This window comes from Xyrauchen texanus, chromosome 34, assembly GCF_025860055.1.
Source record: "Xyrauchen texanus isolate HMW12.3.18 chromosome 34, RBS_HiC_50CHRs, whole genome shotgun sequence".
In the NCBI taxonomy this organism is placed as follows: domain Eukaryota; kingdom Metazoa; phylum Chordata; class Actinopteri; order Cypriniformes; family Catostomidae; genus Xyrauchen; species Xyrauchen texanus.
Genome location: NC_068309.1, coordinates 11,686,455 through 11,708,584, shown reverse-complemented (window position 1 = coordinate 11,708,584; position 22,130 = coordinate 11,686,455). Strand labels below are relative to the sequence as shown.

The 22,130-nt window shown below is 39.7% G+C and overlaps 1 protein-coding gene across 1 annotated transcript in view; it reads left to right on the top strand.

Moving 5' to 3' along the window:
* cacna1bb (calcium channel, voltage-dependent, N type, alpha 1B subunit, b) overlaps nt 1-22,130 on the top strand; it is a 174,726-nt gene that overhangs the window by 16,634 nt on the left and 135,962 nt on the right. Inside the window, exon 5 of the mRNA XM_052103921.1 lies at nt 665-804. Within this exon, the coding sequence (XP_051959881.1) occupies nt 665-804 (140 nt within the window). The remainder of the gene's footprint in view (nt 1-664; nt 805-22,130) is intronic.

Here is a 22,130-nt window from a genome sequence, read left to right as displayed (position 1 = left end):
AGTCTCTACCACAGAATAAGACCCTCAAGTACCTCCCTTCAGTATGGACTATTATGTTCACACTTTGCCTCCCCCAAATTGTATAAAGTTTAAAAAAACATTTTTTTTTTATCATTATTTGTTTAGTTTTCTCTTTGAATTTTTGTATTATGTAAAAACAATTATAAAAAAAACCCTGGATGGCAAAGAAAAAATGCAGCTACTTCTGTTTTGAAATAAGCGCTGATGTATGTGCTGCTACACCAAAAAAAAAAACAATAAAAAAAACAGGGCTGGTAGAATAAATACATGATTAGCGTTAATAGTTCCCAAGCCTAAAAACATTGCCCATTAGAGTTCCATTATAAAATAATTTTTGTATCCTGGAAAATTCATTTAATAAATGTGTTGAATCATTCTGAGGCAGTTTTATAGGGTTTTACAGTTGTAGTACATGCACATAAAATGCAGTTGTATATATAATATGTCATTGTCATGTTTCTGCCCTCCCCTTCACAAAGTCCATACATCCTGACCTGTTCTTTATGTGCCATGTAAAAAAGTGAAAGGTTTCAATCCATATTCTTTTGCTTTTGTCCCTTTCTCCTTCCATGCTTTATTAGATGCTCTCTTCTTTCTAACAAAAAAGCTAATTATCCTTCTGTTTTGCTCTCTCCTCTTGCAGGATGACACAGAGCCCTACTTTATTGGAATATTCTGTTTCGAGGCCGGCATTAAGATCATCGCCTTGGGATTCGTGTTTCACAAAGACTCCTACCTACGCAACGGGTGGAACGTAATGGACTTTGTGGTCGTTTTGACAGGGTAAGTCCACAGCCCGCAAGCTGGGGAGGCTGAAGCAGTTTGAAATGGATTTATATGAGTGTGCTCTATATATGTGGCAAAGTAAAAGATCATTTTCTTTTTGAAAAAGTGCCTATTGCAGTGTATTCTAGTCTGGTTTCCTTCTGTATTCATGTTATCATTGCCCTATGACTGATCTTGTACTCTGAAGAAAGTTGAGAGTTAAATCATTTTGATATCATGTATTAAGTCTGCTAATTACAGTAAACAACTAACATCATGGCTTGAAACAGAGCTCTGGGACAGTTTGTGAATGCTGTCCGAGCTGGAGGCTTTGGATGCTGGTGTGCTGCTTAAAGGGACAGTTCACCCAAAAATCTGCTCCTGACCCGTATGACTTTTATTCTTTGTAGTTGTAAATGAGAAGCTAGGCAGATTGACAACCTCTGTCACCATCCACTTTCATTGCATGGAAAAAAGATGCAATGAAAGTGAATGGTGACTGAGACTAACATTCTGCTTAACATCTCCTTTTGCGTTCCACTGAAGAAAGAAATTCATACAGGTTTGAAACAGTATGAGAGTGAGTAAATGCTGACAGAATGTTTATTTTTGCCATCCCTTTAAGTTAGATTAGACTTACTGCTCATGCAGTGCAGTAGAGGATGGGCTAATGTTATCACTTCTTAACTAGTGAATTGATTTACACAGGATGATATTTTTTGGGGGCAGTGCATTTTTCACTCCCAGACAGTGCTCTGTTGTTACCATCGGCTACTGTTACCTCGGCAACAGCAGTCTGGCCACATGCTGTCCTCAGGCAACCTGTTTGGCTCTTTAATGTCTGTTCGCTTCCTCACTTTCATCACTGTGATCTTCCTATTCTGCTGCCCACTGGTCCTCTGTGACAATTCTGACTGCCTGCTCTCTTGCTATTTTACTCTGGCTTAAAGGAATAGTTCACCTGTCCCGGTGAGTTCGTCAGTTTGTTTTGTTATTTTTCTCCCTCGCGTCTCAGGCGCTGCCTGCATGCGTGATCAGATTGTTCTGATTGTTCCCATGGGAATGGTGATCATGCCACTAATTAGTGTGCTAACAGCAACTGGTTCTCCGCTGATTCACTGCCTACTTAATCCCTTCGTTGTATCAGTGTCTTTGCTAGATTGTTGTTTGGTGTGAAGTAACTTTCCTAGCTCTCTCTGCCTAGGTCTTGTCTCATGTATCGGTTTGGTTGCCCGTCTCTGCCCACGTGTCTGGAGTGTGGTTACCTTCCAGTTTGCTGTGAGCTTGTTCTCGGCGCCCACAACTTTTCAGTGGAGGATTCCTTATCTCTGTCCACGTGTCGGGAGTGTGGTCATCTTCCAGTCTGCTGTGTGCTTGTTCTCTGCACCCACAACTCTTCAATGGAGGATTCCTCACGGATCTGCTCACTGCGCGACCATTGCGGGCACGCATCAACTAACACTCATCTCCTGTTTGCTGCAGCCGGTGCTGGGTTCTTCACTCCTCGTCAGCCGAGTTGAGGTTATAATTTATTGTTAATAAATCCTTTGAATGGTTTCTCTGCTCTTGGGTCTGTTTGTCTCGACTTCTGACAGAACAATCTAGCCAGTATTGACCCAATGGAGGAATCTACTCTTTGCTCCACCCTGTCTCAGCAGGGAGCTGTACTGGGACGTCAGCAGGATCAAATCTCTGTATCTAACCGGGCTCTGGAGATAATGGCGCTGTAGTTCACAGAGCATACCTCTGTCGTTCAACAACTCCGCCAACCTCCCAATGCCGGTCCCACTCAGGAATCACCCTCACCGGCGGTTCCCCACATTTATGGATGCTCAGATGCTTATATCCATCCTCCAACCCCATTCTCAGGTGAGCAAATTCCTTTCACAATGTTCCTTGTTCTTCACGTTACAGTCCTCTGCTTTCCTGTTGAGATAATGAAGGTGGCTTATGTTATTACACTCCTCACCGGTAGGGCCGGTGAATGGGGTACCGCCATGTTGGACAACAGACATTCCTGTTGCGCTTCAATGAATGCTTTCTCCACGGAGCTCCGCCGAGTGTTCGATTGCTCGGCTCAAGGTCGCGAGGTGGAGAGGGTCTTATCCGGACTGTCTCAGGGAGATTGGCAAGTCACACATTATGCTATTGAATGCTCCCTGGCTGCATTTTGTGAGTAGAATGATCATGCCATGTGGGACCGGTTTCTGCATGGGCTTTCCGACGACATCCAGGAATAAATCTATTCCTTGGATCTGCCTCCACGCTTCGCGATTTGGTGGACCTGGCTATCAAAGTGGATCAACATCTGGCCTTCCTAACCAGCCCACAGCTTCGGCCAGGTCATGGCCCTAAGCAGAGCCCATGCAGGTAAGGAGGATTCGGATCTCCCATAAGGAGAAACAGCGTCGCCTCATTCAGTGCTTTCATTGTGCACGACCTGGTAATTTCTCCGCTTTCTGTCCAGAAAAAAGACATCACTTGTCAGTAGGCAGGAGGTTACTGGTGAGAACAAGACCCTTGGACAAAGCCCCTGAATTATGTACATAGTATAGATCAACCACTCACACAGTCTCCAAATTGGTGGATTCCGGAGCCGAAGAGAGCTTTGGACATTGACTTGGCATCCGAGTGGCAGGTTCCTATGGTTGGATGAACCAACCTATCACCGCCCACACCCTCAGCGGCACACACTTGACCATCATCACCCAGTCCACCAAGCCAGTCACCTTTGTCTCTGGAAATCATACAGAGCAGTTGTTCTTTTACCTGATTCAATCTCCATCGGCACCGGTTGTGTTGGGGCATCCTTGGTTGGTAATGCACAACCCACACATAGACTGGTCAACCAAAACTGTTGTTGCTTGGAATCCTTGCTGTTTGTCACACTGTCTTGCGGAAATCTGTGTTCTCACCTGTCCAGTCTTGTGTTTCGTTGCAGGATGAACTGGCAGATTTATGGAGTGTAATTGACATACCATGACTTGAGGGTGGTGTTTAGCCGGTCCCGTGCCATGGACCTTCCTCCTCATCACCCATACCACTGTGCTATTAAATTCCTGGCACTTCTCCTCCTTGGAGATGGCTAAATTCGCTCTCGGCTCCCAAGAGGGAGGCCATGAACAGGTATATCAATGATTCTCTGGCAGCCGGTCTCATCCACCCTTCCTCATCACCGGCAGGGGCGGGGATCTTCTTTGTGGAGAAGAAGAATGGCTCGCTTCTACCCTGTATAGATAATCGGGGGCTGAATGACATCACAGTGAAGAATCGTTATCCTTTACTGTTGATATCCTCAGCTTTCGAACTCTTGAAGGGAGAGTCCGTCTTTACGAAGTTGGACCTACGCAATGCATATCACCTTGTTCGGATCAGGAGGGGGATGAGTGGAAGATGGCTTTTAACCCCCATAGAGGGCACTTTGAATATTTGGTCATGCCTTTTGTATTTTTGAATGCCCCCGCCATCTTCTACGGGCTTGTGAATGACACGCTCAGAGACATGCTCAGAGACATGTTTTGTGTTTGTTTATCTAGATGATATTCTGATCTACTACCAGAATATCCAGGACCATGTTCAGCAAGACAGGCAGGTGCTTCAGTGACTGCTAGAGAATCGGCTGTTCATCAAAGCGGAGAAGTTCACTATTCATGCACAGTCGGTTCCATTCCTGGGGTTCAGTTTTTCATCCGAGTGTTTTCACATGGACCCTGCCAAGGTCAGAGCCATCATCGATTGGCCAACTCCAGATTCTCGCAAAGCTTTGCAGAGGTAGGTTTATTCAGGATTACAGCCTACTTGCCACTCCTCTGATGGATCTCAACTCCACTCGCACTGCTGGTCCTGCGTCTTCTAAATTAATGAAGCGGTTTTCAACTGTGCCTATCTTAGTAACTTCTGAACCTGCATGTCAGTTTGAGGTGGAGGTGGATACATCGGAGGTTGGACAGCAGTCCTGTCTCAGAACTTTTCCTCGGATGGAAAAATGCATCCATGTGCTTTTTTTCCGCACCACTTAACACCAGCATAACAGAACAACAAAGTCTGTAACAGAGAATTGATGGCTGTCCGACTGGCTTTGGGTGAGTGACGTCATTCAGTTCGGGGTACCTTTTGTGATCTGGACTGATCATAAGAACCTAGAGTTAATTCGTGGTGCCATATGTCTTAACTGTAGACAGACTCACTGGGCACTATTTTTTACCCACTTTAATTAGGTCCTCTCGTATCGCCCGGGCTCTAAAAATATCAAGCCTGACTCATTGTCTCGATGTTTCGAGGTCAAGACCTCCACCATCCCACCGGATACCATTCTACCCACCACTCGAATTATGGGCATTGTTTCCTGGGAGGTTGAGGCTAAAGTCCTTGCTGTGTAACACTGTATCTCACACTATGTGCCCAACGTATCAGTTGTTTGTTCTACGATCAATTCGTATGCATGTCCTACAATGGGGCCACTCATCCAACGTCGTTTGTCATCCAGGGGCGACTCACACCCAGATGCTCATTAGTTAGCATTTCTGGTGGTCATTGTTAGCGCAGGACGTATGCCGGTTCATCCCCATTTGCACAACTAATAATACCTCCTTTAACCCCTGGCCAGGCTCCTCCAACCTGTGGCCTGCTTTAATCCATCTTCTTGGACCGATCATTTAGTCTGGGTTGAGTATGCATACAACTCCTTGTAGTTGTCATCTACGGGGTTGTCACCCTTCCAGTGTAGCCTTGGTTACAAGCCCCCTCTGTTCCCCACCCAAGAGCCTGACATTCAGGTCCCGTCCATTTACACATTTATTCAGAGGTGCCAGCGCACCTGGAAAGCCACAAGAGAAGCACTCATATGAACTGGTGCTCGTGTTAAGAGGTCGGCAGACCGGCACTGGTCTAAGCCCAAAGCTTATGTGTGCGGTCAGAAGGCTTGGTTGTCCTCTAAGGACATTCCGCTCCGACTCCCCTCGCGTAAGCTGGGTCCCAAGTTTATTGGGCCATTTCCCGTCTCTAAGGTCATTAGTCCAGTGGCGGTCCATCTTAAACTACCTACTTACCTCAAACACATTCACCCTGTTTATCATGTCTCCCAAATTAAACTGGTTTTACGTTCCAATTTACATCCCACCACACCCGTCAAGTTGAGGGCTCTCCTGTGTATTCTGTCAGGTGGAGGGGCAGAGGGTTCCAGTTCCTGGTTGACAGGGAGTGTTATGGACCTGAGAAGAGATGTTGGGTTCCAGCTCAGGACATCCTGGACCACATCCTCATAGACTAGTTCCATCTTTTAGGTAATTGCAATGTAATTACAAGGTAATTATGCTGGGGATGACAGGAGGCATTGTAAATAAATTATTTGAACTGTTCTTCTGCTCTTGGGTCTGTTTGTCTCGACTTCTGTCTCTCACCCAAAAATCTGTCACCATTCACCTTTATTGTTTGAAAAGTTAGATTCAATGAATGTGAAAGGTGACTGAGGCTTTCGGTCCCTAACATTCTGGGTAAAATCTCCTTTTGTGTTCCAATGAAAAACCATATTTCTTTTTAATATGGAACACAGAAGGAAATATTTTGTCACCATTCAATTGCATTGTGTGGACCTACAGAGCTGAGATATTCTTCTAAAAATATTTGTTTGTGTTCTGCAGAAGAAAAAAAGTCATACACATCTGTAATGGCATGAGGGTGTGTAAATAATGAGCGAATTTTCATTTTTGGGTGAACTATCCCTTTAAAAAAAAGACCCAAAAGTATAATTAAAGTAGTCCATTCATCCATTTACAGTGAACAAGATTCTCTCATATACAACATTTTCTCTGAAAAACAACTTACATTTTTGGTTGTTTCTCACCAAAACATATCGTATGTCTTTAGAAGACTTGGAATGTGACACAGGAGTCGCATAGAATACTTTAAGAGTTGGCATTGCCTTAAAATGTATTTCCTTCTGAAAGATGGAATTGTACATGTTATGTAAGTGAGTACATAATGACAGAATTTTTATTTTTGAACTATTGTGAACTACTGAAAACTGTAACTCAACTGTAGTTTATGAAACTAATCCTTTTTTATGTATTGTAATATCTCACACACCATTTTCTGCAAGACAATGTCCCATGATGCACTCATGCCATCCCAAGTACCCTCCAATCTTACTTTTTACTTTCCTTTTTCCTTTAATCTTTTCTCTGTCCCGCTTTATTCTTCTCATAGTCTGTCCACGTGCTGTGAAGGTACTTGTTAATTGAAAGACATTTTGGATGAAGGTGAAATTTCAGTAGTGTGTGTTTCCCCATCTTCTCACATTCATCCTTAATGATTATTTAGCTCCTGGTGGAATCACTGTCATCATCGGAAGGCTGAATTTGAATGGGCGACACACAGAGATGTGAGGAACAGAGGTGACATAGAGTGTGTCATTGTAAGGGCAGCTTCAAAACCAAAGATATTCTTGGACTGAGCTTAATTGGAACTTAAGCCAGTGTGGAAAAAGGGGAAGAACACAGACAATAGATCACCGTAGCACATAGATTGTTGCTAGGCTGTTCTGGGAGGTTGCTATGGTGTTGCTTACTGGTCCGAGCCAAAAGAGTCACAATTATGTTAATAAAAGTCTTAATGATGTTCTTGTCCCTACCTTTCCTCTGTTTCTTAGCATGTTTTAGCCAAGCTGGCCAAACTTTGGCCTAACTCAATATTCAGCTGTTTAATTAATTGGCCAGTGTAACATGTTGCTCTGGGCAGCAGCAGACTTTAACCTACAGCTATCAGACACCAAAAGCCTCTAATAGGAGAATAAATCTCCCCCTCTGAGGTTCAGATCAATAGTACGGAGTCCTGCAGGAACAAAATGAATAGGGCAGGGAGGTGATGGAGAGGAAGAGAAAGATATATGGAGTGGTCTTTTGATGGAGGAATAACAGAAGAGTATTTATAATGGTGATTGAGGTCTATGGCAATAAATTGTAGAGACTTTGTACAGTCTAACAAAGATGGGACTCCTTGCCCTGGGAGTGACTTATGGTTGAGTATGTGCAACTTCAATTAAGAAACTCAAATGCAGGTTGACTTTCCAGGGAAACATTTCCAGGGTCCATATGACATTTTCAACCTGGTCTCATAGAATTAGATTACAATACCAAATCATTTTAAAAATATTTTTATGTGGCTTTTTGTAGGTCTTGTGGCAGTTTCAAACAAACATTGTGTTATTCAGGCAATTTCAACATTACAAACATGAATCCTTGTGTGCTAACAGATCAGACAAGTCAAATTTATGAATCAACGTCACAAAAAGCAGTCTCAAGAGTTATCACAAAAGCAAACGTTTACTCATTTACTTTTTTGAAGCAGAGTAAAAATTATATTTGTGAAACTTAGGCTAACTTTACTGCAATAATGCAATCAGTTTTGCCTTCATGTGTTGATGACATAGTGAATATGAAAGGATGCATATTTGTGAATTGTATTGCTTTTGATGGACAAAACCCTTCCAAAGACTTAGCGACACATGGTAATATGACACACAAAGGGAAGTGATGATTCAAATAAAAATTTAAATGTGTTAGTTGTGAGTTTGTTAGATATGCATTGTAAAGTTCAGAAAACATCTCCAAAACATTTACTAATTGTTTTAGATTTTACATGGAATTGTTTGCAGTGGATTGAATATTAAGTTTTGGAAAGCAGAGTTTACATTGAACAATGTGTGTGCCCTGTGTCTCTTATCTTATCGAATGTATAATCAGAGGTAGGATGATTTTGAATGAAATTTCTAATTAATTCATAATAAATGCTGTTGGCCAATTCATATGTAATCATGTAATCCATAATAAGTAACTGTAATCTGATTATAAGTATTTAAAATGTTATTGAATTCAAATCAAAGTATTTGCTTTTTTTTGTAATCTGATTATTTAATGCAACACTGAAGATACATACTGTATGTTTGCAGTAGGATCTATAGGAACAGTTTCAACTCTCTTGCTTAACTTTTGTCCTGTGGGTTCTTGCGGCACTGAGAAATTCCGGTTCCAAAAGTTGCACTACGCCCACATTTTGTTTTCGGTTGAAAAATCAGTTTAGCATTTTCTAATGTCATCATTTTCCAAAGTATGTGATACTAGAGAGCATTTTCGAAATGCAGACATGTCTAGCTACGAAAGCTTGATTTCGTGCGTTGTTGCATTCCAGAATGTGTCAGACCATGATTCATAACTCAACTTCATTCTCAATGTTGCCGCAAGTGGAGCTATAGCAGACATTAGTGTCAACTGTACACTTCTACAGTGAGTTTTTGCTTTCACATCAACTACTGTCAAGGTGGCGTAACAGTTTGAAGAGAATATTGCTTAACAATTCTGTTAAAGTATATATATTAATAGTGGCTTACTTGAATTATAACACATCAAGTTAAACACTATCGCCTCCCTGACTATTCAGGGTGTTTGCACCACAGTAACACGAGACATGTTAATCCTTAACAAAATGTAAATCAAATCTGATATCTATTGATGTATATTAGTGCTCTAATGCACGTTGTTTCACGTTTTAGGTTGCAAGTCTTTGATGGAATGTTTTGCCTAAGGCTAAAATTCTCATTACAAGATTATATGAGCCAATCCAAACCAACTCTAAAGTCAAACAGGTTCATCTCCAGTTCAGTAAAAAAATCTGGTCCTCATGTATTCACTGAGGATGCTTCACCTTAGCTTGTTACTATGGTTACAAGCCCAACTCCCCCTTCCGTGGTTACATGTGTCTAAACATTTAGCCAGTAAATAACAACCAAACCACGGTTGACCTGATCGGACCTTTAACACTGCCATGATGTCTTTGTGGAAGTCATTTAGAAATTCCAGTAATTGCCCTGACAGCACTAAAGGGTTTAGTCCCACACCAGAGCTATTAGCTACCTGTGCCTTAACACTTATTGTTCTACTTCTTTAATTAGCATAGTATCTCTGTCTGTCTCACATCTGTCCTTGTTGACGTCAGCGTTTTCTATTTGGCTGGTGTTCAGCGCTTCACATGCATTGTTGGCATCATCTGTGCTTGTTCAGTGTTGTTCATTCCACTCTGAATATTCAAGGCTTTGGGTCGCCGTTCAACAGCCCTGTTTTAGGGGTGTTTATCTAGGACTGACTTCAAAGAGTGGTGTTCAATTCTGTTGTCTTTCATGTGTTTTTGGTACAGCGAGATGAGAGGCTTCAAAGTGGTAGGGACCTGGTCTTGCTTGGTTTGTCGTGGAGTAAAAGAGATTCATAATGGAGTACCATTTGAATGCATGCTAATGTATCTCTCTATGCGCATACAAACAACAGCAGGTTCTGCTCAAGTTTTGATGGTCAATAAAGGAACAGTTCACCCAAAAATGAAAAATCATTAGAAATATTTTGAAAATTGTGAACTCAGTCATTAGTTCATTAGAGAGCAAAAGGAAGTCATTATTTGTTTACCCTATTGTTGTTCTAAACTTGCATGCTGTTAGTTTGTACGTGGAACATGACATTTTTGAAGAATCATCTTACAGGTTTTTTACATGCAATGACAGTTCAGAGTGACCACACGTCAAGTTACAAAATGGACAACAAACACCATAAAAGCTTTGTGTGAGGAACATGTTGAATTTTAAAGCTTTATGTAAGGGATAATCTACAGTCCACGCCGCACTGGGAGCTTGACCACCCTATCAGGGTTTATTTAGCAATAATGACTGGCTGACAGTAGATTATCCCACTTATTATACAGCTACTTACCAAATAAATAAATAAATGGACATGAAATAATAATGTGAGTTGTAATTATGTTATTTGTTAAAAGAAAGCGACCACAGAGTCTTCAGAGAAAGCTAAATTCAACCTCTGGTTTGAAGTTCTGTTGGTGTTTATATTGCAAAAATTACAGTCTGGCTGCTCATTATCTCACTTATTACACAACTACTTGCCAAATAAAGAAATAAATGGACATGAAATGTTAATTTGAGTTCAGATCTTTTTTTGGCTTGTAGAGATCACAGAGTGACACAGGAAATAGGAAAGATGACTCACAGAATTACTGGTGGAATTTCTCTTTATCCCTGGATATGCGAAAAGGATATAGCTGCAGGCAGAACTCCAAAAAAGGGCGGGAGATCAAAACCTCCAGCAAAGATATGGAGAGCCCCTAACGTAACCCTTCCCCAAACCCTAACAGCGTGTGGAAGTGACATCCCGTTTTGGAATAACCCCGCCCCCTACTGGAGTAACCCCGTCCTCTTTTGGAGATTACGCCCATTTGGAGATCTCAGGTCCGCAGCTATACCTACTTGGGATATGGCCACTATTCAGAGATATTAGACCACTGTATGGCAAGATTGAGCAATCAGAATTGGGTATTCCACAAAAATCACTGATAATCTTCCCTTCTTCCAAAGCTCTGATATTTGATTAGCATCTAGCAGGTTTGACGTCATTGCCGTTAAACAGCACTGGCTTTCGTGTATGTCATAGCTGAAAGTGACTCACCAATTCAAATATGTGGAACAGAGAACGAGATTTGAGAGCTACAGTGGATGGCAAGTTTTTCAGTGAATAACTGCTTCGGTCTGTTCCTCATACAAAGTTATATAGCACATGGGTTATTATGAACTAATTTGATGTTTTTAGTCCTTGAACTGTCTATATACTATCATTGTATTGAAAAAAGCTGTGTGAGGATTCCTCAGAAATCCTCTTTTTGCTCTTCGGAAAAAAAAAAACAGCATACAGGTTTGGAACAACATGAGAAGGATGAGTAAATAAAGACAGAATTATAATTTTTCAGTGAACTATTCCTTTAAATGCTTTTTTTGTGACAGGTAATGCTGTGTTTGACTTTCTCTCTGAGTGTTGAATGAGATCAGTGATGCAGAGTGTGGGTTTTCAAACTGTTGCAGGAAGGTACCAGCTGTTTCTCTCTATCAGCTGGAGCCCTCTGGGAATGCTTTTTCTCTCTCCTTTTCTTTTTTGTGTCTCTCTGACTCTACTTCTCTCCTATTTTATTCTTTCATCCTCGCTAGGCTTCATATCTCTCTCTTGCCTGATGCATACGCTCCCCTCACTATATGTTTCCAGCTGTGAATCCAGATAGGGCAACTGTTTGACACTTAATGAAAAGAGCACACTGAAATGTTCCTTTTAGTGAAATGCGAAGCACAGTAACATTTAGCGAAAATAAAAGTACAGAATTTTTTTTCCCTCCTGTTATGCTCCTCGGCATGTTTGCTTTTGAAAGCACAAGGATCTCAGGCCATGAAAGAAGCATTTTTGACTGGCATTTCTTATGTTGGGTGACCACAGGTGCAGTGCACGTTCCTTAACTTTGCCTGTCCTCAGCAGGGTGCAGACGGGACTTCGGCCACACTCGCAAAGCTGTGTTGGTCTCTTTTTGCTTTAAAGGGATATTCTTTTTTTTTTAAAATAAAAAAAATAAAATATTATTTTTTTTTTTTTTTTTTTTTTTTTTTTGGGGCAGTGGTGGCTCAGCGGTTAAGGCTCTGGGTTACTGATCAGAAGGTCGTGGGTTCAAGCCCCAACACCACCAAGACACCACTGTTGGGCCCTTGAGCAAGGCCCTTGAACCTATCTGCTCCAGGGGCTCGTATCATGGCTGACCCTGCACTCTGACCCCAGCTTAGCTGGGATATGTGAAAAATAAATAATTTCACCATGTATATGCAGAAATGTATGTATAATGTGTGACAATTGGTCAAATTAAATTAAATTAAATTAAATTAAATTAAATTAAATTAAATTAAATTAAATTAAATTATATTCCACCCAAAAACAAATATTCTGTAATCGTTCACACACTGTCATGTTTGTTTAAACCCATATGACTTTCTTTCTTCCATGTAGCACAAAAGGAGATAACATTAAGTCAGTAACCATTCACTTTCATTGTATGGAAAAAAGATGCAATGAAAATGAATGGTGACAATAGGGATGAAATACATTTTATTTTTGGGTCTTTTATTCTTTTAATCTATGTAGTCTTTTCTCTTTTTTCAGAGATCTATTTGCACCTCTCCTCCAAGCATGTTTTTTACACACAAGATTTTACTTATAGAAGTTAATATCTGTAACATCGCAGTTTATTGGTGTGTCCATATGTTCAGGCTTGTTGATCTTTTGTGAAGCTTTAGTCTTCATCCTTCACCCACCCAAACCTTTTTGATTGAGTAGAAGGATTGTATGGCGAGTTCAAAATATAAAGGGTGTTTTCCATCTTGCTTTGGAGCAAAGCCATACACGTACAGCACAATCATTTAAACACAGGCTCTGTCCAACTTTCTCATTTATATAATTTATATTACTGGCCAGATGGCACACCTGCCCTTAAGTTCTCCAGAAAAGAAGCATGGTCTCTCATTCTTTATTCCAGTTGCGAGTTCAGAGGTTTGGTGAGAACTGCGCGGCTGTGCTGATGACGCAATTTGTGTAACACACACTGTGCGCAGAGTGATTCGAAACATGCACACCTGAAGTATACTTTGGCCTTAAGGCTGTTAGTCTGTATCTCCTTATGTGTTCCATGGAAGAAAGAAAGTAATACAGGCTTAAAACAACATCAGGGAGACTAAATGATGACACAATTTTCTGATTGAACTATCCCTTTAACTTTTGGCATTCTGATAGAATAATGAATTGATACTGTATTGTACATTTAGCAAATAGTAGACACATAAATGCTATACTACATCCTTCAGAAATAGCTGGAGCAGCATAGGAGTATGCTATTACTGTGTAAACATAGACATATTGATTATTGCACCCCTGGAGCATATAGGGTCAAGGGCCTTGCTCAAGGGCCCAACAGTGGCATCTTTAACCCCCGGCCTTCTGGTCAGTAACCCAGAGCCTTAACCATTGAGCCACCACTTCCCAATAATTACATCATAATAATATCTGCTCCTAAATGTTATCCATAACTCAAATTACTTAAAAATTTGTTGTTAAAAGGCAACAAAATTATTTCAAAATCATTAGCTTGTGCAGATGTGTTGGGGGTCAAATTACATTAAATATTAAATAAGTATTTAAATATTTAAATAAATAAAATCAATAAATCAATTAAAGTCTCTTATATTTAATTTAGCACTAGTTTGCATCCATTTTAATTTTAGCATTATTAGTATTATTATTTGACTTGAGACTTTTTATTTTTAGGGTTACAGCATGTCACACACTTTAAGCAATTTTGTATTTAATGATTTATTTATATATTTAATTATGAGTAATTTGGCTCTCCATAGCTATTCTCTGTGAAAAATGCGATGAAATTTATAATGTCTAAAAAAAAATATTTGAGTTATGGGCATCTATTTAGGTTGTGCTCTTAAAATCAGAGCAGGTCAGCACCTGCTCAAGTCAAAGTGAAGATTAATATCCACTATGTATACAGAGAGGGTCAACAGTCACCTGACGTCACTGCACAACAACTAAGCATGCAACAGCTGTCAGAACTGCAGTTTATTATGACATTTCACATTTATGTGTGTCCTGATGTATGTCACACATCAAATGATAATCACAGAACAAATTGTCATGTTGCACACCTGTTGTGATAGTCCTGCGGTATTTAAAGTGATGGTTAACCCAAAAAGGTAAATTCTGTCATCATTATTCTCCTCATGTTTTTCCAAATTTGACATTCGATCTTCCATGGAACACAAAATTAGATGTGACAGCTTCAGTCACCACTTTCATTGTGTAGAAAGATGATGCAATGAATGTGAATGGTGACTGAGACTTACTTACATACTGCTTAACATTAAAAAAGAACAGCATGCAGGTTTGGAACCACATGAGGGTGAGTGAATAATGACATAATTTTCATTTCTGGGTGAACTATTTCTTTAAAGGGCACTGTGTTTTCAGATGGCAACAGCAATTCTACACAACCGTGACATTATTTCTGACACTTCACGAAGGTTGTTCTTTTGTTGCAGTCATGTTAGCCGTCTTGGAGCTGACGAGCCTGTTGCTTATCATAGTTTTTGTGTGTATGAGAGAGAGAGAGAGAGAGAGGACAGTACATTGTACAAGAGATGGTGACATTTGCATTTGCTGCTTAACAGAGCCCTGCTGTGTATCTCTCTCCGTAAGGGAGGGAGTCACCTTTCAGCTTTACTGTGCGCTTGACATGACCGTGCCCCACTGTTTGTCTCTATGTCCGTAAAACAGACCTTTTAAAGTACACTTGAAGGGAGGGGTCAGGCGGGATGGGGTGGGGGGTGGGGGGGTTGACACATCATATATCAAAAGCAGGTTTGTCTCGTCGATTCAGTGATGCTCTGCAAACAGCAAGTGAGCATTCATCATCTCAGTCTTGTTGATTTTATCAATTACATAATTATTGTCATCTGGCCTGCAGTGACTTTTATGGTTGCTATACATCTTATAGACTTAATCAGATCTGGACAGCATATGGTCAGCTCTTCAACAGACAAAGCTGTTAACAAAAAATGAGGTCAAGAGACAACAATGATATTTTAAATGCTTATTGTTGCAAAATGTGTTGTTTCATGTTATGTGTTTTTAAATAGAGGGAGTATTTGGTATATAATGCACCGTATGCATTAAGTAGTACACTAGTATTCCCTCCCAAACATAAGCTGTGTCCCAAAGATCGCATACTTCTGTGCTATTCTATGCCATTTTGTAGTGTGAGTACAATGAGAAGAAGAGTATTACAAGTAACAAGTGACCATTTAGCAGAGACACACTTCTATTAAAATGAAAGGGATAAATTGGAAAGCGTAACGGTCAACAGATGTAGAAAGGAAGTCCCACTTTACAGGTAAAAGAGCCAATCACCTTTTAGATACAGATACAGATATAGCAAATTATAAATGACAGATGATCAAATCAAATGGCCTTTCTCTTTGAGACTTCAGGTTTATCTTAATATTAATGTACAGTCTACGGTATAGTCTATCCTTGACTCATAATTCAACAAAATATGCAAATATTGTGTTTATCAGAAACAGCAAACAACTTGTTTTTCCCCTCCTATATAAATAGCGTAAAGGCGCATTTAAGCTGTGATCAAAATGTGCAAACATCCTATTTCAAATATTAACAGTCAAGGAAAGTCAGTGCAATGTTAACCTGGTAAGTAAGATAAATAAATCAATTTGTTGATTTATTTTTTTATTTAGTCATTTATGACATTTATTTCGCAAGCACAAAGAGTACGTCAACAAAACTGTTTCGCCCAGGCCTGCGATATTCTCCGCTAGGAGGTAAATAATTTAAATCTCTGTTGTGGATTGACTAGTAATCCTGATAACAGGTTATGTTAAAATTAACATTTCTTTGCATCTAGAAAACATGTGAAAAATCGAAACAAGTTTCCAGGGCAGGGTTGCACCAGCTGTGCGTAAATTCTCACATACGTTGGGGTATAAAGTTCACACTAAGGGCTTAGTAACTACTAGTTAGTTTGTAACGAAGTCAGTGCTTAATTTGGTTGCATCACCTGTTCTTAAGGCAAAACTTAACTAGTAGGTCATAAGCTCTCCGTAAAGAAATGCGTAGTCGCATAATATGACGTTTACCTGTATTGATCCAATAAACAGCCTTCAAATTTGTACACAGAAGTGTTAAAAAGCTGTGAACTTCAATTTGATCTTGTTACGGTTGATCTTCAAACCTTGTTTGCTCACGTAAATGTCAGCTGTAATAAATTATAACCCCATTGAAATACGATATGTAATGAAACAAGATTTAATTAATGGCATATTTAGCCTATGTATATAAAAGTATTTAATAACTGTATATAAAATGAATAAGGGGCAATACATAAATAAGTACTAATACAACAGGCTGGAAAAATAGACATTTATTAATTTTAATATCTATTTTGTATGTTGAAACTTGACACCGTACACAGGAAAGTGCACCGTTATGATTTTTACATAATGTTTTCTACCGTAAATGTAAATGAGTGTCATTGCTAACATCATTATATATGTCATAAGGATTGAAGCCTGTCAACTAAAACATGAGCTCATTGATGTCATTAAAAGAATCTGCTTTATTATTCCAACTGTTACTCCTGGTTGGAGGCTTCCGTAAATATTTAGTTTGTACGTAGGGTTATGTGCTACCTAAGATTAATGGTGCAACGCTCAAATATTTAGTTGTGCGTAAATTGTGCCCATTTACTCCACAAATATTCTAAGTTTTAACTTAAGCATAGCTGGTGCAACCGACCCCAGGAACACATCACAGCATTGAATTAAGCCAACTGTAGTGATATATAGATATTAATAAAGCTCTATTCAAGAGTGTGAATATGTAAAATGTCCAAAGTCAAAGAGAGAAAGTCTTCACTTCACACACACACCAACACCTCTTGGAACCCCCCTCCTCCCCCTCCTGCTACTCAATCTACACTTATGATCTGTGAGGGGGATGTGTGCCGGGTCTTTTGGAAACAAAAGACTAGGAAATCTTCAGGCCCAGACAGTGTCTCACCTGCCTGTCTGAAAGTCTGTGCAGACCAACTGGTCCACATCTTCACACAGATCTTCAATAGATCACTGGAGCAGTGTGGAGGTCTATGCTGCTTCAAACAGTCCACCATCATTCCGGTACCCAAAACAAAGCCAAATCACAGGACTTAATGACTACAGACCTGTCACTCTCATGTCTGTGGTCATGATGTCGTTTGTGAAACTGGTTTTGGCTTATATGAAGGAAATAACTAGACCCCTGCTGGACCCCCTTCAGTTTGCTTACCGAGCAAATAGGTCTGTGGATGATACTGTCAATATAGGACTGAATTATATCCTGCAACACCTCGACAGATCTGGGACTTATGCAAGGATCCTACTTGTGGATTTCAGTTCAGCTTTCAATACCATCATGCTTGATCTTATCTCAATCAAACTGACCCAGCTCTCCGTGCCCACCCCAATCTGTCGATGGATCACTAGCTTTCTGACAGATATGCAGCAGCTAGTGAGACTGGGGAAGCTCACATCCGGGACCCTCACTATTAGCATTGGTGCTCCTCAGGGTTGCGTTCTCTCTCCATTGCTCTTCTTCCTGTTCACAAATGACTGCACTGCAAAAGACCCTTCTGTCAAGCTCCTGAAGTTTGCAGACGACACCACGGCCATCAGCCTCATCCGCGACAGTAACAAGCCTGCATACAGATGGTAGGTTAATCAGCAGTGTTTCTGGTGTTGTCACAACAATCTTGAGATGAACACGCTCAATTAAGTGGAGATGATAGTGGACTTCAGTAGTAATCCACCTGTCCCCCTTACAATGGGTTCTATATAGAATCTTTTAGGTGTTCCAATTTATGAAGCGAGCGACAGAACCCTTTAAGGTTCTATATGGAAGCTTTTCTTCTAAGAGTGTTGACTGTCTTGCTGGAAACTTTAGAGTAACTCAGAACCCAAAGTATCTTGCAAATGTGAGTTAAATGCTTAACCATCACCCCGGACTATGTGAATCAGTGGCGAGGCCAGAAATCTCAAAATGGGTAGACCTTGGTTAAACAGGGTGGACCTCTATTCTGTGATTTCAGATTTCATTGTGAATATTATAAAGCTTACACTTTTCCACAGCTGTTATAAGTATTGGGTCATTTACACAGCATACTACATAGTTGCACAATTACTGATACTAAAACAATTATTTTTGTTTTCTTAAACAATAAAGAATTGTATTATTAGTAATTTACATTAATATGTCATAGTGATGTGATAAAAAAAATTAAATGGCCCTTGAATACAATTCAAAAGAATATACTATAAAAAAAAACATTATTATGCTACATATGTTTAAAAATATATTAGATATGTAATATAAAAGACATGCTACTCTAACATTTGGTGTCCACGGAGTGGAAGAGACGCAGGAGTAGAATCCTTTAATTATATAAACTGGAGTGGAACAAACACTAAATATATACATCAACGCTTAGCACAACATAACACTTCAAACATTACTTTTCAAGGACTGACAAATCATGAACAAAACTAGAGGGTTTATACACACATGGAAACTAATGAGGGAATGGCATACAGGTGGGGATAACGATGAACAGATGAAGTGATTAGGGCAGTGGATTCTGGGAAACGTTCAAAATTAGAGTCCTTGAACACAGTGGAGACAAACTGTGACAGCTACATACTAGATATACTAGACACTTTCAGACCTCCTGCTGTGCACAGGTGTATCTACATCCCTGATGATGGGACTTTTCATTTTGTTGACAGACTCTCCTTTAGATTACATTTTGGGCTTCGTGAAGCCACTGTATTAGTGTACGATAATTATTTTGATTGGTATGTGAAATTAGAGGGCTTTGTTTCTTCCCTCGGCCTCATCTGTGTTCTGGATCATTGTATCGATACTCTTATTTGACTTATTTGCTACTGACAAGTGCCAGATCACACACCCATTATCTATAATAACTACACTAATAAAGACAACAATGCACAACAAATTATCTTTATCTTTCACTTGGATGGACTTGTCAGATTTGTAGCATATTTGTTTTAATTTTCCTGACAACTACTATTTGATATTGTCTTGATATAGCCAATATTACCATTTTTATTTGGCCTAATAAAAAATTACAATTCGTAGCAAGCGCGAGTCTGGTGAAAATGTTCTTTTAATCATTTGAAGAGTTGGGGAATGTTACTTTTTAAAGTAATGTTAATTTTTGTATTGTTGATAACAAAAATAATTGTAAGGCTACATTATTCATTTGTATGCAAAGTAGCATACAGTTATAGTTTTTTTTCTCACTGTAATTGGGCGTTCCCAGAATTCCCTGCATGACCTATTAAGTTTCATTATATTTTATTGGAATAGTTATGTTTGTTCTTGTTTTTAATGTCAGTTATGTACTTTGGGGTGTTCTGTGTTATTTTTTTATGTAATTTAGTTAATGTTTTGCATAATTTAAATTTCACATGTTTTACACTGTTGATGTTTTGTGTTTGTGTGAGTGACACTGAGCACTGTCTCTACATGTTTATTGGCCATTGCTCCTGGAATGAATACAGGCTTCACAAGCCTTATATATTCTCTCTCTGAACTCTGTTTGTGTTAAGCTTCAAACAAACCACTCTGCAACTCTCTGCTTATCTGTCTCTCAGTCAACACACAGATTAGAAAACAATCTGCCTCCGTCTGCCTGCAAGAGCTTGCCGGGATCCTTTTCCGCCTGCTGTTGTGGCTCTCGGCTTGTTGTTCATCCTTTTTTATATTCTGATAAACAGAGCAAAATTTGGAGATTGACAGAGAATAAGGCAGAATGTCAAACCACGCATTGCAAGCATGCTCTTTCTTTTCTAAAGGAAATATATTATAAGGCATAAAGTAAATGGGCTTAGAGATATACAGGAAATGCATGAACATTTACCAAAGAGTGCAACGGTCTTAAAGGGTACATAGATGGTATGTACATATCACTATACACTGAGCAAATCAGAGCCCATGTTCTGTTTTTTTTTAATGATTATAAGAAACTTTTGCACTATGTTCTAATCTTTATTGATCCATAGAAGTGGCTTCCATTGATCTGACCCACCCAGAATACATGACTGGTTATTCAAACTCAAGGAAGTGCTTCAGTCAGTAGAATTACAGTCAGTAATCCAGAGTGTGGGGTTTTCCCAGGAAAAGAAAATATGTTGGCCAGGTCTAAATATACCATGCCCTTTTTAAAATCATGGAAGATGTTCCTTATTCATCATGTAATGTGCAAGGCCAAAAAAAACCAAAAACTTTTATTTATATAAAAAAGGCATCTTTGCAAGCATAAATAAGGAATATTCTAACCATTGGAGCAATTCAGGCTTGATTTCTCCAGGGTGCAGTAAGCGAAACTCAAGCTGTTGTGGCAATACACAGCTTATACAGAGAACAAACCATCCTCATGGACAGCAGACAGCAAAAGATAAGAACACATTCTTGCATTCAAACACAGCTTATCTGAAACCAGGGATCTCATGACGTGCTTATCTAAGTTTCAAACTACATTTAACTTGACACAGCAACCTAAAAATGTTATGTTTATAACATGTTGCAGCCAAAGTGAGATGCTCCAAAAGCATCCGTAATATGTCTGGGAATCATAATTCTAGTCAGGACCCAGTATTTCATGTGCTTATTCTCCAAATTAATGACTGCCCTACCTCCTAAAATACAGAGTCTGGGACAAAATTAAATTTGAGATGCCAAAACCTAGCACATAAAACTCTGAATCCTCAACCAAAATTATTGAATCAACACATCCCCAAAAGACATGGGTTGTGTCTCCATCTTCTGATTGACATCGCCAGCAGGTGGGTGTGTCTTTAAGACCAAGTCTATGCAATCTAGAGGGGGTCCAGTAGACTCTATGTAAAATCTTAAATGGCATAAGGTGAACTCTTGCATCTCTAGATGCAGACTTTACTTTTTTAGAATCCTAGCCCACTCTCCCTCCTCCAACGCCATGTCTAGATCTCTCTCTCACAATCTTTTAAGAGAAGGTGAAGTTCCATCCCACAGACTCTGAATAAGCAGGGAGTAATACATTGATGCTTCATGACCTTTTCCAAAAGTAGTAATCGCCACTCCCAGAGTATCTGCTGCTTTATGGGGGTGTAAACTACTCCCAAAAACAGTACAGAGCAGGTGGCATAGCTGTAAATGCTTAAAGAATGGAGATCTGGGAATCCCAAAAAGTTGAACCAAACACTCCACATTCATATAGGTCAACGAGTGTAGTAACCCCCCTCCCAATCCACTCTGACCAGCAAAAAGGGGACTTGTTGATGCATAATTTGGGGTTCAGCCATATGTTTGAGGCAACTTTAAAAAAAAATTCTGAATTAAATACTCTGGCCACTCTTGTCCAAATAACGTGCAAATGTGAAATAACAGCATCTGACTTAACTTCTCCGGTTAACATTATGGAAAGGCTTTGCATTGGCGAAACCAGGGGAAGGACTTTCTGTTCAATAGAAAACCAGGGAGGGGCACTTTCAGGTGGAAGTGACCAATGAGCCAAATGCCTGAGACCAAACATATAATAATATAACAAAATCTTGGGTAGGGTAAGCCCACCTTTGTCAATCGGCCTATGTAATTTGTTGAAATGTAGTCTGGGACGTTTACCACTCCAAATGAAGGACTTCGCTATGCTATCAAATTGCTTGAAATAAGAGAGGGGGACATCTACAGGGAGTGATTGTAGCAGGTAGTTAAATTTTGGAATACAGTTCATTTTAATAACATTAACCTTCCCAATCATCGATAAATGTAATGAAACCCACCTGTCCACATCGCTCAAAATCCTTTTTATTAAAAGGT